This window comes from Odocoileus virginianus, chromosome 12 (genome assembly GCF_023699985.2).
Source record: "Odocoileus virginianus isolate 20LAN1187 ecotype Illinois chromosome 12, Ovbor_1.2, whole genome shotgun sequence".
NCBI classification, from domain to species: domain Eukaryota; kingdom Metazoa; phylum Chordata; class Mammalia; order Artiodactyla; family Cervidae; genus Odocoileus; species Odocoileus virginianus.
The window spans coordinates 23,577,964-23,594,775 of record NC_069685.1 but is presented as its reverse complement, the minus strand read 5'-3'; the positions used below and the strand labels follow the sequence as shown (position 1 = coordinate 23,594,775).

Here is a 16,812-nt window from a genome sequence, read left to right as displayed (position 1 = left end):
ACTCGCCTTTCTTGCATCTCCTGCGTGGCAGGCAGATTCTTTACCAATGAGCCACCTGGAAAGCCCCAGCATTATACACAGTTTAATTTAAAATTTAAAAAGTCATTATAACATGAGATTAATATATGATAAGAAGTTTGGTGTTATTTCTTTAAACAATTTACATAATTAATTGTTTTAAACTCCAAAATACTTGAGGATAATCTGGGGGCTTAGTAATTATGAAAAATTGATTTCTTTGTATTATATAAAGAGCTGTTAAAATATGCACATAAAAAGTAAATGATTGTGTGTCAGCATTTTACAAACTAAAACTTACTCAAGAGCTCAAATCACTCATAATATTTATAGAAGAAACAATCAAGTGTTTTCATTACACTCTCTTGATTAAAAAAATAATCTGTGGTTTTTCCACACCAGGCATTTCATGCATTTGAGAGTTTCTGACATATGGAATAATCACTCTTTGGTTATTTCTAATTGATCCTATTTTTAAACATATTTAATAAACACATTGCTCTGTCTAGAAACACATTAAAATGTGATTTTTGTTTGTGTGCTTACTTTTTTTACATAACACTAGTTATCAAATTGAATAACAGATAGTATTCTGTAGTGCTCCAAAATGATATTTTGCTTAAGAGACTGAGTGAGCTTTCTTGGGTCATAAATATCAGTTTAATGTTCTTGTCAGCCTACAGGAGACAATGAAACTTGAAGATGTCATTTGAAATCTGGGTATTCTAGGATCAGTAAGCAAATATTTCTGTGTTGTCTGGGACAATTGTTTTCCAATATAGAACAAGTAATAAGGTTTTCGTCAATAGCATCTGCAGCTGACTCACCTTGCACTTGGTTACCTTGGTTTCACTAATTACAGTCATTTGTTCTGGGCTTGTCTGAGTGCTAAATGATAAGCAGTTTGTAGTAATATGGACTACAAGAGTGTCACTGAAAAATAACTTGTAGGAAGTCATTTTCTAAGAACCTAAAAAGCATGCTCTTGGCCACTCTTGTTTTATTCTTATTATTTATTGGTATATCGATATGTATACCATGTTTCTGCTGAATTTCACTTTTTATTTCATGTCTAGATCTTATTATCTAAATATCATCACTCACGCTTCCCATATTTCTTCCATTTTTGTCTCTAAGGAAAAAAAATATGGCTTGTCATCATTAGAAATTACAGGTAATGAAGGCTTTTCCGCTTGGGTTTTATTTTTTCTGTTACAAATTTCAGAGATTTTCTTTTTTTTTTTAATATTCATTCTCACTATTTTCCAATTATTTAAATAATTTAGAGTTAATATTTTCTCTCAGCATCCTGACCAGTTTAGAAACATCTATCTCAGACCCCTGTGTGCCAAGAGTCCTACCCTTTACCAAATAATATAAAGCGATTTGGGGCTCCTGTCAGGTTAACACAAGAAAACTCTGTTAAGATACCTTTACCCATTACTCTTTACATCGCCTGTAATTTTTCACTTCTAAACTGGGAAAATTCCCTGGAGGAGGGTATGTATTACTGGAGTATTAATACTCCAGTAATTACTGGAGTATTAGTAAGGAGTAATACTCCACTCCAGTATTCTTGCCTGGAGAATCTCATGGACGCAGGAGCCTGGTGGGCTGCAATTCACAGGGTCGGAAGGAGTCGGACACACTGAGCAACTGGGCACATACCCAGGCAGCTGGTCCTGTTGCTGAAGCCTCCATCCGTAGCTTCTGTTTTCTGCTCACAGGTATGGATCTCTTCTCCAACTGCACCGAGGAATGTAAAGCGCTTGGCCACTCAGATCGGTGCTGGATGCCCTCCTTTGTCCCTTCTGATGGACGCCAGGCTGCTGATTATCGTAGCAATCTGCACGTTCCTGGCATGGACTCCGTTCCAGACACTGAGGTGTTTGAAACTCCAGAAGCCCAGCCCGGGGCGGAGAGGTCCTTCTCCACCTTCGGCAAAGAGAAGGCCCTTCACAGCACCCTGGAGAGGAAGGAACTGGATGGACTGCTGTCTAATACACGAGCGCCTTACAAACCACCGTATTTGAGTAAGTATTACATAAAAGGCTGTATCAAAGTCTTCCCTTTCAGGAAATAAAGTTCAACATGCCATTCTTCTTAGTAAAAATAGAATTCAGGTTGTTTTCGAAAACAAAGATAAAAGTGACTCCGGGATGCAGGCAGCACTTTACAATACGAAAATGAATATACTTAACGGGAAGACAGGTTCCTGGGTTAGTAGATTAAATCAAACATAACTTCTGATGTTGTTGAAAACATTTTTCAAATGATCTTCATATTTTCTTTGAATATTGCTCACATGTTTACTTGACTTCCATGTGTTTTGAAGGGCTTATGTAAGGTGGAAAAACATCCCTTGACACAATTCACAGAGAAATTTTGTTTTCTTATTGATACCAGCATTATTGCTTAGTCATCCTTTCCCCATAAAGACATTAAACATGTTAGGCTAAGTTCAGAGTACATTGCAGCCATCAGTTTGATAATTTTGCATAGTTTAGTAATATGTTGGCATGGATTCAAGTCACTTATCAGAATCAGAGAAACTACATGATGAGAGCATATCAATACAGCAATATTATTCATTTATTTACAACAATAGGTTCTTCTTCTAATATTGAGACTTTGATAAATGTACTTAGCTCTTTCGATTCTGGGACCCTCGTCTCTAAGTGGATTATTTTATACAACCAGTTGAATAACAAATGCTTTAGGATTATTTAGTATATTTTATTTGAGAGTCTCTGTAAGGAAATCATTCCATTTATTCTCTGCTATAAAGGAATCTTTACTTTTTAGTTAATAGTTAAATACCACTGATGATTGAATATTTTGATCAAACCACGTCAACTAATATTTGATAAGAATGGAAATTATAAAAACTTAATCAAAAGATGATTTTTATCTTGTACAGCAAATCCAATGTACATGTCATTTTCTTACTTTCATCTTCCAGTGCAAAAAATAAAAATAATGGAACTATAAATTAGAAACAAAAATGAGCCACTGCAGATATATCATTTCTTTTATGACTTATGAAGTGGGATGAAAAAAATACTTAAATGGAAGAAAAAAGTAGAAGAATTTAGCCCTTTTATGTAAATATGAAAGTTGTGGATTAAATACATGGAGGATAAGGATATGACTACAACTCTGGATATTGATAATAAGAGTTAGTTATTATCTTACGATTAAAAAAGTGAATCTGCCATTGAATACATGCATTCTGATAGCAACAATGATCAAATTGTGTATTTAGAAGGATTGCATTCAGTTTTTCAAATTACTTAGGAATACCATTACCCCAGAATGACATAGTATGTTAGCATTTCAGAACCAAATAATTATGCCTCTCTATAAATTATTGATATTTGTTTTGCTTCATTTTATAGAGTTATGAAATATGAGGGCACAAATACTTAAAGAAAGTATTTTGTTGAACTATCTAACAAAATCTCTTATAGATGTAATTTGGATGCTAAAGTCCTAATGTCTAACTTATACATCCACATACACTATGATTTAAAGCAGCTTAAATTCAAATTTTAATAAATAAGGACAATGATTCACTCTTTGCCACTCAAACTAAATTCTGGATTTAAAATTTTACCTACCAAAGTTTTCCAAATTTAAAACAACATATTCTCACTAGTGTTTCACTTAAACTAAGAATATATACTACAGAAATATATTACCAGTAATGTCAAGGCAAAAATTCAAAGTGTATATGATTCAGAGTAATTCAAATGTGTGTTTCTAAATAAATATATAATATTTTCTGTTAGCATATATTAACTGGTAGTTCTACATTAAATATAGTGAGAAATCCGTTCACCCTCTTTAACTCTTAGTGAATACCAACCTTGATGAAGTTATATTTACATTACAGAACTGAAATTTTGAACATCTATAAAAGTCTTTCTCTACTGACTAGTTTTTCTTTTTAATTTTAAAAATCATGGTAACATTTTTTGTTGATAAAAATTTTAATGCTGCATATATTATAATGCCAGTGTCTCTACTTTAGGAGTCTAGTATTTTCACTTAGATCCTTGATTTCAGGGATTATGAAATATGTTATCAGTTATATGTGCTGCTAGAAATCAAAGAATGCATGTATTATTTTACTAGGAAAATTAAGATTTTTTTGCGTATTATCCAGATGTGTATTTTAATCAATTAATTTTTAATAGCAATTTATGTCTTCTGTTTTAGTCAGCTCAGCTCACATTGCTCAAAATTTAGGGTTTGGGGTAAAGTGTGACCAGGATGAAAAAGAAGCAGAAAATTAGCTATTTTGCTGGTTTTACTTATACTCTCCTCAGTTCTTCATATAACTTTAGTGATATCTTAACTTTTTTTAACTTCCAGTGTTTAATGTCATCTTAGACACACAGTTATCTTTAAAATTACTTTGTGCCTCTGACTTAATAGGAATAGTCAATTTTATGATTAATCTAACCATACAAACTAAATCAGAACCATCCATTCCTGGCTATTTTGCCCCCAAATTCACATAGTGGTAGCTGTTAATATGTGTATCATTTATCATCAGTAATGGAAATATTCTCATCTTCTAAATTGAAAAGTGCGTCCCTTATGTTACTAAAGAAACTAAAAATTAGCACTAAATACCTTTTTTAAAATCAGAGTGTTAAAATAATTCTTGAGAAAGCAGTTTTACTTTTGCTAAACATACATTTAGTTTTTAAATGAACATAATGTACATTTTGATGTTAAAAAAAGTAGCTGTATATTTACTTTTGTGAAGCCCTAAAAAAAGCCTTATGAGGCTAGTACTATCATTTACAAATAATCCCAGGGAAATGGTGATACGCTTAATAATACAAATGAGGTCATTGTCTGCACCCAAGAACTTTCCATTTCTCCACCTCTGATTGCTAGAGTTAAAATAACAAATTGGAGGGAAACAACTTTTACACAAAGTGTGTATATACATGTTTAAAAAATATACTTTGTGTTTCTAAAAAACTACCTGTATTCAATTTTATTTCCTCCTTTTTCAATGTGTAAGAAAAGATCCATGAAGAGTATATATAATGCACTTAATGAAATGGAACTTACTTTTTTTAATCAGGAGTAATTTTGAACATATCTGTTAATATTTAACATTGTTAGTCATGAGCTCTTTACGAGCATGCCTTCTCTTATTTTCGTTATGTTGTAGATTTCTAATACTCTAGTAAGGATCAAAGGAATACACTGAAAGATTGAGAAAATAAATTTAAACGTAGAATATGGTCATACAGTGTTTAGATTTTAATCTTAAAATGTTAATAAATTTTAGCTTAGCTTTACCTTTAATTTTTACTAGAACAATAAAAAATATTAAAATATAACTTTAACTTTTAATAAAAGTTAATCATTGTTTTCAACACTTGCTAAAATGAAATAAAAATATTCTCTGGAGTTTAAAATTCCTTATATTCTTTCATATGGAAGTCAATAATTTCTTTAAAACTATAGACATGTTATTTAAAAATAACATGTGTTTCAAGTGACATGGTAAGTTAAACATAAACTAATCTAGATAGTCCAAGCAAATAAGGAACATAAAAATAATTTAAGTTCAAGAATATAACTGGAAAAAGTTATATTGTTAATGTAATTTAGAAAAGCCCAATATTTAAGATAATATATTTAATATTGGGGACTTCCCTGGTAGCTCAGACGGTAGAGTCTGCGTGGAGTGCGCAAGACCCAGGTTCAATCCCTGGGTTGGGAAAACCCCCTGGAGAAAGAAATGGCAACCCACTTCAGTATTCTTGACTTGAGAGTCCCCATGGACCGAGGAGCCTCAGTTCAGTTCAGTTCAGTCGCTTAGTCTTGTCCGACTCCTTGCAACCCCATGGACTGCAGCACTCTAGGTGTCCCTGTCCATCACCAACTCCCGGAGTTTTATTCAAACTCATGTTCACTGAGGCAGTGATGCCATCCAACCATCTCATCCTGTGTCTTCCCCTTCTCCTCCCACCTTCAATCCTTCCTAGCATCAGGGTCTTTTCAAATGAGTCAGAGGAGCCTGGCAGGCTACAAAGAGAAGTCGCAAATAGTCGGACACGACTGAGCAACTTCACTTTCATTTAATATTATTTTTGTAATCTTTCTTGCTCATGATTTTGGCTTCACATTTTGACATTATCTCTCCAGATTTTTTTTTTTTTTTTTTTTTTTTTTGGTCTGGAAGCAAGTATATCTTTCAGTTTAAATCAGCCTAAACAATACAGTACTAAAGATATAAGGATTTGTGTTTTGGAAACCTGTTGATTTCTTGTCAAAAACATAATCGTTCCCTAAGAATTGAAGACAATTATAAGATAAATGACTAATGAAGTTTCATCTAAAATGTATTTGTGAATATTTCTTTTATTTGTTTAAAGAATCATACAAAAATAAATTATACTGAATAGAGTGAAAAAGCCTACATTGATATCATGACTTTTTTAAAATCCTAAATCCATGAAATTTTCTACGATCCTAGGACTGTAGGAAACCATCTATTAAAAAGTGTTGCAATTGATTCTGTTTTCATATCAAATAACATTTAGAGTGGTCCAGACGTCAAAAAATCACTCTAGCTGTCTCCTGACTTAACTTTGTTTTTGCCTATTTTGGAGTCCTTTTGAACTATCAACCCAAATCATACATAACATAGCATTAAGAAAAGATGTCAGAATTTGGAAACATTGCATTTAAAATATTGCTGTCACTTTATCCTATACTTTTCATTGGTGACCATCATTTTAGGAAAAATTCTTTTTGCTATCTTTATTATTTCTACCTAGAACTTCAAGATTTTAGTTTTTTTTAAATTGTAGAGTATATTTTATTGAGTCACACCTTTTCCAATCCTTTCATTATTTTAGTCTGCCCTCTGAGTGTTGAAGACAAGATTGTGTAGGAGCATATATAGAATTCAAAATAAAGTGACTTTTCTTAGCAGTACAGATTACCCTTATATCCATGTATAGTGTTTTCTTTGGGATTTGTATGTTCCTCTAATGTCATAAACATAGCATCACTTTACCAAATATTAAGTTCCACACAAGGTATTTTTATATGTGGCCTTTTTAACATTTTTGGTTTTTAGGTCCATACATTGCTAAATGAGTGGACATCTTTTTCAGTATTTTTTTCCTTTTTTAAAAATGGCTATGTTTATTTCTGTTCACTTTTTCTTCAAGTTGTGCTGCATTTTAAAAAAATATCCTATTTCTGAGATTTTTGTTCTCTCACTAATCTTCATAAAAATACATCTAGATTTGTGAGCCTAATTGATTACTTTTTTAGTTTATCTCTTTGTGACAAACCTCTAGTCTTTGAATCACACCAGCATTTCTATTTTTCCATTAAATTCTTTTATTTTGTAATTATAAATTAATCTCTCATAGTCAAAAAAGTACTCACCTCAACTCTGTGAGCAGGAAATGTTTGATGACTCAGGATCAGAAGAAACATGACCCTAGTTCATATTCTCTATATATCCACTGTTAGAATTCGATGTTCACTAAATTTTACAATATTGCACTGTTTTGAAAAATGGTAATCTATTCACAATTCATATCATTATTCCAGTTAACTGATGCAGCAGCTGACTGGAATCTTCCAATACTCTAGATAAGTGAGATGTTTTAAGATGATATTGTTTCTTCTCCTTTAGTTGTTGAGTAATGATCTTCCATAACTAATATGATTTAAAGTGAAAGCTATAAAAATCATCTGAGGTGCAGATATAAAACAGAGCAGTTCATTTTAAATCTATACATCTGGCAATTTCTGTGGGCAAGTTGCATTTTACTTATTTAGACAGCAGTGCTTGGTCATTTAAAAATTTGTGCCTTTGGGTGAAACTAGTTAGTAGCTAATACTCTCTTGGCATATTTAGACTCATTATGCAACTATGCATATTATAAGTGCAAAGTAATTATGTGATGGGAAATGAATTAATGAATGAATAAGTTTTATTAAAGTAACCAAATTTTCTTTAATGCTGTCATCGTATTTTAATTTACACACACGTCTACACACAGTTTTGGCATCTCTTGGAGAAGGAAATGGCAAACCATTCCAGTAATCTTGTCTGGAAAATCCCATGGACAGAGGAGCCTGGCAGGCTACAGTCCGTGAAGTCACAAAAGAGTTGGACACAACTGAACAACTAAACAACTACACACAGTTTTGATATTTCTAGGCAAACTATCTGGTAGCTCAGCGGTAAAGAATCTGCCTGCCAATGCACAAGATAGGAGTTCGATCCCTGGGTGGGGAAGACCCCCTGGAGAAGGAAATGGTGACCCAGTCCAGTATTCTTGCCCGGGAAATCCCATAGACAGAGAAGCTTGGTGGGTCACAGTTCATGGGGTCACAAAAGAGTTGGATATGATTTAATGACTGAACAACAACAGGCAAACTCTCTTTTTTCAATTAATAAAACATGCTTTAAATTGCTTATATTTCTCTCTAAATAGTGTCTATAAACTTTTATGAGGGAAAACAGTTTGAACTCATTCAAAATACTGAAATACACCTAACCAAGGTGTTTTGTGAAATATGATTTTTTTAATACTTTAAGATTTTAAATTTCTTTTGATTTATTCAAAGAATTGTATTCATATCCTAAGGAAGAAATATATTTGTTCTTAATTTCTTAACTCTCTTAGAAATTTAATTGCTCCCCTTTCTTACGAGATCTGTAAAACAATACATGTTTTACTTACTAGCAGCTTTCACACATAAGCTCTCATCTTTCACATTTTTTAAAGCTAGTATATTTTCCTTTCTTTGCTCTGTTATAGTCACTTCTTCTTCTTACTTAGTTCCCAGGTAGGAGGTATTTGTGTGTGTGTTATTAATTGCATTTTTCAATTCATTGATATATGGTTAAATAAAATATTAAGGTCATACAGAAAAGACAGTTAATAAAGCTAATTTATATATTTATTCAATGTTTTACACTGCTTAATAAGTGATTCTTTATCTACATAAAATCGTTCTTTTTGTGCACACTTTGCATTTTATTGAATTAACATTTAGCATATTAATATTATTTATATACCTCATTTTATATTACAGATCATTTTCATCCTCTTTCTTATTTTGTACATTGGAAGTAAATCCATGTAAGCATTTGTCCATCATGTGAGCCTAACAAAGGAAGATTATCAATTAAAATATAAATAGAATTATCAATCAAAAGGAATATCTACTTGGGAAATTTTCCTGCCTCATCATTCTGAAGATCATGGGTCAAAATTTAAATGCATTAATTTATAAATATATTGTATATAAGTCTGGAATTTACAAGTTCAATTGCTTATAAATATCATTAAACATTGTTCAATACTCAATGTGCCAGACTTTTTTTGAGTGAGTCTGCGTCTTCTGAAATCCTTTTAATAGAAATTAGATAGCATCATTTAGACAATGTAGTTTAGAAACTGTTTTGAACCATAAGGTTCATTTTTCAAGATTAGATAATACTACTGAGTCAAGACTAAACTCAGCATAATGTGGATCCACTTAATGCTTCCCAAATAGCATTAATAATAATAATCGTGGAAGTTTTATGTTAAAGTCTAATAAGACTCCCTAATTACTGCATTAATGATTTCTAATAATCTACATCAGTTTAGGTGGGGACAGTATAGAAGATTTGAAAGATTGAACCCAAAAATGTAATCACATACAAAATGACATGAATAAAAACAAGTCGTAAGGTATAAAATTTACAGGAAAAAAAATCAGGTCTTTATTTTTTATTCTTTGGTACAATACACAACTTTATGTTTATACATTTTATCTAGGCACTTAACTTCTAGGCACTTCTTTCTCCTAGAGATAGATTATTTTTAAATGTAGGGATTAAAAGTTTATATGTGAACTTTATTTCAATAAAAGTTTTGTAATCTGTACTTTAAAGTGCTATCTAAATCATCAAGCATAGCTTTTAACTCATTGAGTTCAACAAGTGATTATAAATATATTTTCTGTGTTCTATTTTCATGATTCTGTTGTATGGATACAGTTATGCATATGTGTATCCCATAGAAAAGCATTATATTTTTAATTTAGGTTTAATTTTTAATTGTATCTATCAATTTCCAGAGAAAGAATAAACAAGGATTGTGCTTAACATAAGAGTAAATTTATTTAACTAACTGCTACTTCATTATCAGAAGCTATTAGCATGATAATGTAGTGCTTTTTGAGGAACAGATGAGTGATACAATCAAGTTTGGTTGTTCCTTTATTTTTTTAAACTACTAGATGTACTTTTGAGGACCAGTTCATATTGCATAATGTAGCGAAATTAACCATGACTCTCTTGAGAAATTAGATGTCTATATTATAGGGAAGACATTATTTTTACTGCTTGTAAAAATGTTGTAATCAGTAGGGCATTTTTTTCTTTTTTACTGTTGATGTCAACTAGAATCCCACACAAGATTCTAATATCACTTGTGTTGGATGTTTAACTGTATAATTTACACAAAGTAGAAAATTGACATTAGTTTGTCATCAAATATTCCAAGATTCATATATATGCCAGTAACTATGTTTCAGCTGAAATTTGCATAATTACTGTATTATTCCATAAAAAGCATATTTGTAAATGTTTTTGTCAGAAATTTCCAAAATAAGTGTTTGAAAGGTAAAAAAACTTAAGCCTAGAAGTAATACATAAATAAACTCAATATCAAATGTATATTTCCTGGATTATATTGTTAATCATCCTGGGTAAAGAAATAGGGTAGGACACTTCTCTTATACCTAACTAAACACTGTTGGGCTTTGTCTCAAAGGGCAGCATATGATAGGAACTTTTTGAGTCATAAATGGCGACAATAGATAAAGTATACATAGCAAGATATCTTGATGATGTACACTTGATGATGTATTTAAGATAAAATACTTCCCGTGTAGGTTTAATTGAAATGGTGGTAGGTCCTCAGATAAGAAAGTAAATGTTATAGTTTGACAGTTGCTATCAGTTTATTTTTAGAAATATGTAGAAAACCTAGAGACTGACCTATAGAATTATTGTACTTTTCATCTTTAATAAATCTGATGCCAGAACTAATCCCCTTGCTAATGAGTAGCAATGTGGCTTCAAGTTTTATTTACCATAGAATTGTTGATCAGACGATTGCATTGGAGGTCATGAATCGAGATCTGTCCTTGGGGAATATATCTTGGTTCTTGACTTATCTCAGTCTTTTTGATAAGAACAATGATAACAGAGAACAATATTATGTAGAACCCATACATTCTACTAAGTTATGTTTTTAAACATTTGAAATGATGGATAATTTCAAGCTTGTTCAAAAAAGAGTTCAAAAAGAGTTCAAAAAGAGTTTACTAAACTCTCCACATTCTCCAGCTTAAACAATTATCAATTCTTGGCCAAATTTGTCTCATCCAAAAGCTAAATACTTCCTCTTCGTTCAGATTTTGTAAAGCAAATCCAGAAACTTTACTGTTTAATCCATAACTATTTCAGCAGGTTTACTAAAGTTTAGCATAACCAGAAGAATACTCTCTCTCTTGAAAATTTTCTTGCTATCGTTCATGGGTCATTTTTCAAACTTCCATAATTTTCTCATAACTCTTATTTGCATTTATAATTAATTTTATTCATGATTAAAGTCAAATTTGTTGATGGAAACCCATCTTTATTTTAAAAGTTTGATTAATATATGATATGTATATTGGACAGGCACGGCATGCACATCAAACCCATATAGAAAAGTACAAAAATCACAAATGGATAACTCCAGAAGTTTCCAGAAAGGGAACACTCCTGTGTCACCTGGAAGCACATTAACTGAGTACTGAGCCTAGTAGCCAGAACATCACTGGCATCTCAAAAAGTCCACCATTCTGTCCCCTTTCAGTTACTGCCACTCACGGGGTTACCTAGACAAAGATTAGTTTTTGTCCTGGGCTCTAGCCAAAGATTAATTTTTCCAGTTATAAAATTTTATGTAGTTTGAATAAATAGTGCAGTATACTTGAGTTAACTAGAATATAATAGCTAGTTATTCTCTCTGATAACATAGGGAAAGCAAATATAGCTAAAATATATCAGTGTGTAAGCAAAAAAGACAATTTACTTAGGATATATTCTCCTTGGATATGATTTCTCTTACTATCTTCAGAGTTCTTACCACATCTAATATTTTTTAAGTCCTTGATATATCTCATTATATCTTCTTATTGAAACATAATCTTCTGTTAACTTCGTGGTGTTTTACAGAAACAAATATTTAAATATGTTGACTTGAATACCAGACTATAACAACAGAGTAGAGAAATTGAAATGTCTGTTTCACATTTCTTTGAGTCTCGATTAGAAGATCGTTGCAAACTGGAGACCAAGATGTTTAAAGGAGATTCTGAATAAGGTAAAGAGATGAACATTTTGGAAAATAGCATATCTGAGGAGAGTCTAAAAGGTTTGAGGGACTGCAAATTGAGAAGAAAAGGGGATCAGTAACAAAGCACATGTTAAGTGTTTAAACAAATATGACACAGATAAGATAGCGATCAGTTAATCTGTTTTTATTGAGAGCAGAAAAGAAAAGAAATGGATCTATATTGAATCCTGAGAGATTTAAATGACACGTTATGGTAAATATCCTGACGCTGACATTGGTATTCGTTCCTGAGAGATATGGAAACATTATCTAGAAAGTTTACAAACTACAAACGTATGCAATATGGAAGAGCACTTTCTAGCCCTGTGATGTATTCCCGAAGAAGGCTTTTCTAACACTGGGCCTGGTTGAAAGGAGCGAGGGGATGAGGTTCAGTTTTACTAGGGGAGAAAAGAAAGGCAGTTGAGAAAGCCTGTGCTTTTATATATTTCCTGCCCTTCCTGTTTCTACGTAGATGACTTCTTCTCTTTTCTACTTTGGAATTTTGGAAAGGAAATATTTGGTTTCTTAAATCCTTTTTTCCCCTCTCACACATGGAATTGAATTGAATGATTAAATGTCCAGGAACAGATATTAAGAAATCATAGTTTTAAAAGGAAACTTGGGAAAATAATACATAATCTGAGTATGAAAATGTCTAGTATATTTTATGTATGTGCAATAAATACCATTGGGTTTGTCTATTAAATGCATGTATTATGACTTAAAGATTTAAGACTTCATATTATATAATAATTTTTAAAAAGAACCCATGACTATAGATTTCAAATATCTATATGAAGATATTTTAAATATTTTAAATGTCTTACTTCATCAAATATTGAATCTTTTCTTCATTGAGTTGGCTTGTTTCTCTTATAATAAGAATTTTCCACTTTAGGTATTATATTTTCCTCTGTTGAGCAATTTTAAGGAAAACCCTTGGTGTTAGTTACTATGAAATGGCTCACAAATAAAATGAAACATTAGTGATTCAAGGTCAAGTTGCCTACTCTCCTTAAACCTAGTAGTGATATATGCTTTCTTAATTATTTTGGAAGATATAGCAAACAGGCTATATATGATCATTATATCTTGGGTTGATTATTTTGGAGAGTAAATTAAAATGTAGCATTAGCATAGTAATGTGGAGGCATGAATTCATTACACACTTAAGAAAGGAAAAATAAAGGGGAATTGTGCTAGTTAAACATTAAATCTAGATTTAATAATAGTAGCAGCTACCTCTGAAGGCCTATTTAATATAGGCATGAGAAGATGAAATAGCGTGATAGTTATTCTCATCAGTCAAGGGTGATGAAATAAGCTCTATGAATTTCAGGTTATAGTATGTAATTTTAGAATTATTGTAGAATATTTTATGATTATATAAATCCACTCAGTTTTATATAGGTAAAGGGGGTTTAGTATTAGACAATGTAGCAATGACTTTTTTTGGTAAAATGCAGTGAATTTTAACTCCTTTGAGCTTGAATTAAGCTGAAGATTTGAGAAATCTACATTTTAAAATTATATTATGAAATGATGGGAAGATAGTTATTTCTCAATTATAACAAAATATTGACTTTATTTAAATGTTACTGGGAAAAGTATACATTTTTAAGTGCAGGTTTACTTTAGAATTGGTTTTAGGAAAATACTTGACGTTGAATAATTTAATTTTCATCTCATACTTAAAACTGAGCCCGAAATCTAGAAATACCATCCTGGAGAACTTAAATTATTTTGAGTTTGGAGGAATTTTGTAGGAATGTTTGTAGGAATTATTCATAGAAATTGTGATTTCTAAATGTTCATAAAAAGTGTGCTAAGGTATCTAGTATGAGGGAATATTGCCTTCACTTTAAACAGAAACATTTAATGTAGTTCACGAAAGGCATATTCTACTGCTTTAAAATTAATTTTAAATATATGTCTTTAAAAAAATCATTTAAAGTTTTTCACATTTCAACTATCTAATTCTGAGGGGTATACATCCATAGGTCCTATTGTTTGTAATACTCTTCTTTAATGCCACGGCCATTTAAAACTGTAAAATGGTGTTTAACCAGCTGTTTTAAACAAGTCTTCCCAAACACTGTGACCCACATTCAAGAAAACTTATTATTGAAGACCTACTATATTGTGGGCATGGTGGTCTTCAGTTTTGTTTGCCCTCGATCTAGATTATATGAATGTTCTGAAGACTGGCCAAATATGAAAATGATTTTGGCTCTTGAACTCATCAGAGTGATGTGAAAATAGGATCGATATCATAATTTAAGATACAGATGTAATAACTGAATCAACTGAAGTACTCCTGGAAGATATCCAGGGGAAAATACCATGAGAATTCTGGTTGAAAATGTGTAAAGGGCGTCCGATCAGCTTTATTACTGGTGATCACAGCCTCGGGCATCCTCACTCTGTCAGGACACTATGCTTCATGCACAGGTCAAAAAACTGAGTTTGGGTCATTTCAGTGACATCTACTCTGGGCCGTGTTAGAAACATGCAAAAGCATTTTTAATTATTGATATCCCTCCACTCCATACCTCATAATACCTCATACAAACCTTTGAAATAATTTTGAAAAAATGAATGAACCAATCTCAGGCATATTATAATACCAGTGAAAAGTTTTCTTTTCTTTTGAAGCTGTTCACCTAGGTGGACTGTGGTGTCCTTGTTGTTGTTGTTGTTTAGTTGCTAAGTTGTAGCCGTCTCTTTTGTAACCCCGTGGACTCTAGCCCACCAAACTCCTCTGTCCATGGGATTTCCCAGGCAAGGATGCTGGCGTGTTACCATGTCTTTCTCCAGGGGATCTTCCCGACCCAGGGATAGAACCTGTGTTTTCTGCATTGGCAGGTGGATTCTTTACCCCTGAGCCTCCAGGGAAGCCTGTGGTGTCCTTAGTAAGTACTTTAAAAATACTATAGTCTTATTGTTTTCAGGACAGGTTTTTCTAAGCATCACTAATTTTATTCATTTTGACTTTATAATAGTTTGGAATGGTTAATTTCACAAGGCATCATTTTCTGGTTTTGTTCTCAAAGTATGCATGTATTTCCTTTGGACCCTTAGCTTTCTACAAAATTATGAGTGGATCTTTATTCTGATCCTCATGTCAAAGAAGTGAGGTGTGCTTAATAGCTCGGGTTAGAGAGCCAGTCTGCCAAGGTTCACATACTGACCCAGTCTGTTACTAGCTGTGTGACCTCTGTAATTTCTTTAACCTTCCTGGAACTCATTTTCCTCATCTGTGACATAGATCCTCCAAAGCTCATTGTGGAGATTAAATTATTTAACATATTTAAAGCAGTGAGTGCCTGGCCCAAAGGAAGCACTCATTAAGTGTTCAACCATATATTCAGTTAAAATTGGAACAATGACATCAGCCTGAGTATAGAGAAAATTTAAATTCTGGGTTTAAATAGAACTAATTATGCTTTCTTTTACTCCCAGAGAAAAATCAGACTCCAAATGTTCTTTTCATGATATATCACTATTTTACATCTGCAGTATATATTCTTTCACATAATACATATGCTTTAAAAGTACAGTATGACTATTTTTCCTTTTCATCTGTGAAACCAATGAAATGTGTAGAAGAGAACCAAAGGCATAATGCACAGCAAATACTAAAGTTTCTTTGTTTCATAATGATGTTAGTCACAAAGCATGGTTATAACTTTTAACATTTCATACTCTCATTATATTACTTAACTTCTGTATTTCCAGTGAGTAAAGATATCAATTATGTACAATAAACAGTAAAAATAATCTGACAAAGAATACTCTTTTTTTGGAACAACAGATTGGTATTTCATACAGAAAGCAGCAGAATATATTTGATGATTGTAGAAAAATAAAGAACTTATATTTTTTAAAGTAAAAAAAAATTTAAAAGTGATACAAAGAGATGGCCATATCCAATTTGACTTTATCTGAATTTTGACAATTGTACTGACCCTTTAGAGTAACTACTGGCCTTGGGCAAGATATTGTTATTCCAAAGAGTTCTGATAGCCCTGGGTGAGAGACATAAATGCCCTAAAATTATCACACAAAGTAAATGTAAAGAGTCTATTAGTGTGGAAAATTGGGTCTTTCTATAAGATATACTAGGTATCTATGACTGCCTTAAATCAGTCTTTACACACAGAAGCTCGAAGTTTTTCCTGCCGCCTTTTTCTTCTTTAAAATCCTGTTATCTGGTAAACCTGATTCTCTCAGTCAACCTTATATTTATATTTTTATACTTTTGTCTTTCAAAGTCAGAAAGAACTAGAAAATGATGTCATAAGCCCTTTTGACTAATGGCTGAAAAGCTGCCCAAATTTTACTCTTT

The 16,812-nt window shown here is 32.0% G+C and overlaps 1 protein-coding gene across 2 annotated transcripts in view; it reads left to right on the top strand.

Annotated features, from left to right (window-relative positions):
- Nucleotides 1-16,812, top strand: part of PCDH10 (protocadherin 10) — a 45,911-nt gene that overhangs the window by 12,175 nt on the left and 16,924 nt on the right. The window contains exons 4-5 of one of the 2 annotated variants that reach the window (XR_011490627.1): nucleotides 1,746-2,051; nucleotides 9,118-15,376. Coding sequence is in view for 1 of the 2 variants with exons in the window: in XM_020869416.2 (XP_020725075.2) it covers nucleotides 1,746-2,051 (306 nt within the window). In the remaining variant the exon portion in view is untranslated. The remainder of the gene's footprint in view (nucleotides 1-1,745; nucleotides 2,052-9,117; nucleotides 15,377-16,812) is intronic. The other variant, XM_020869416.2, reaches the window with a different exon arrangement.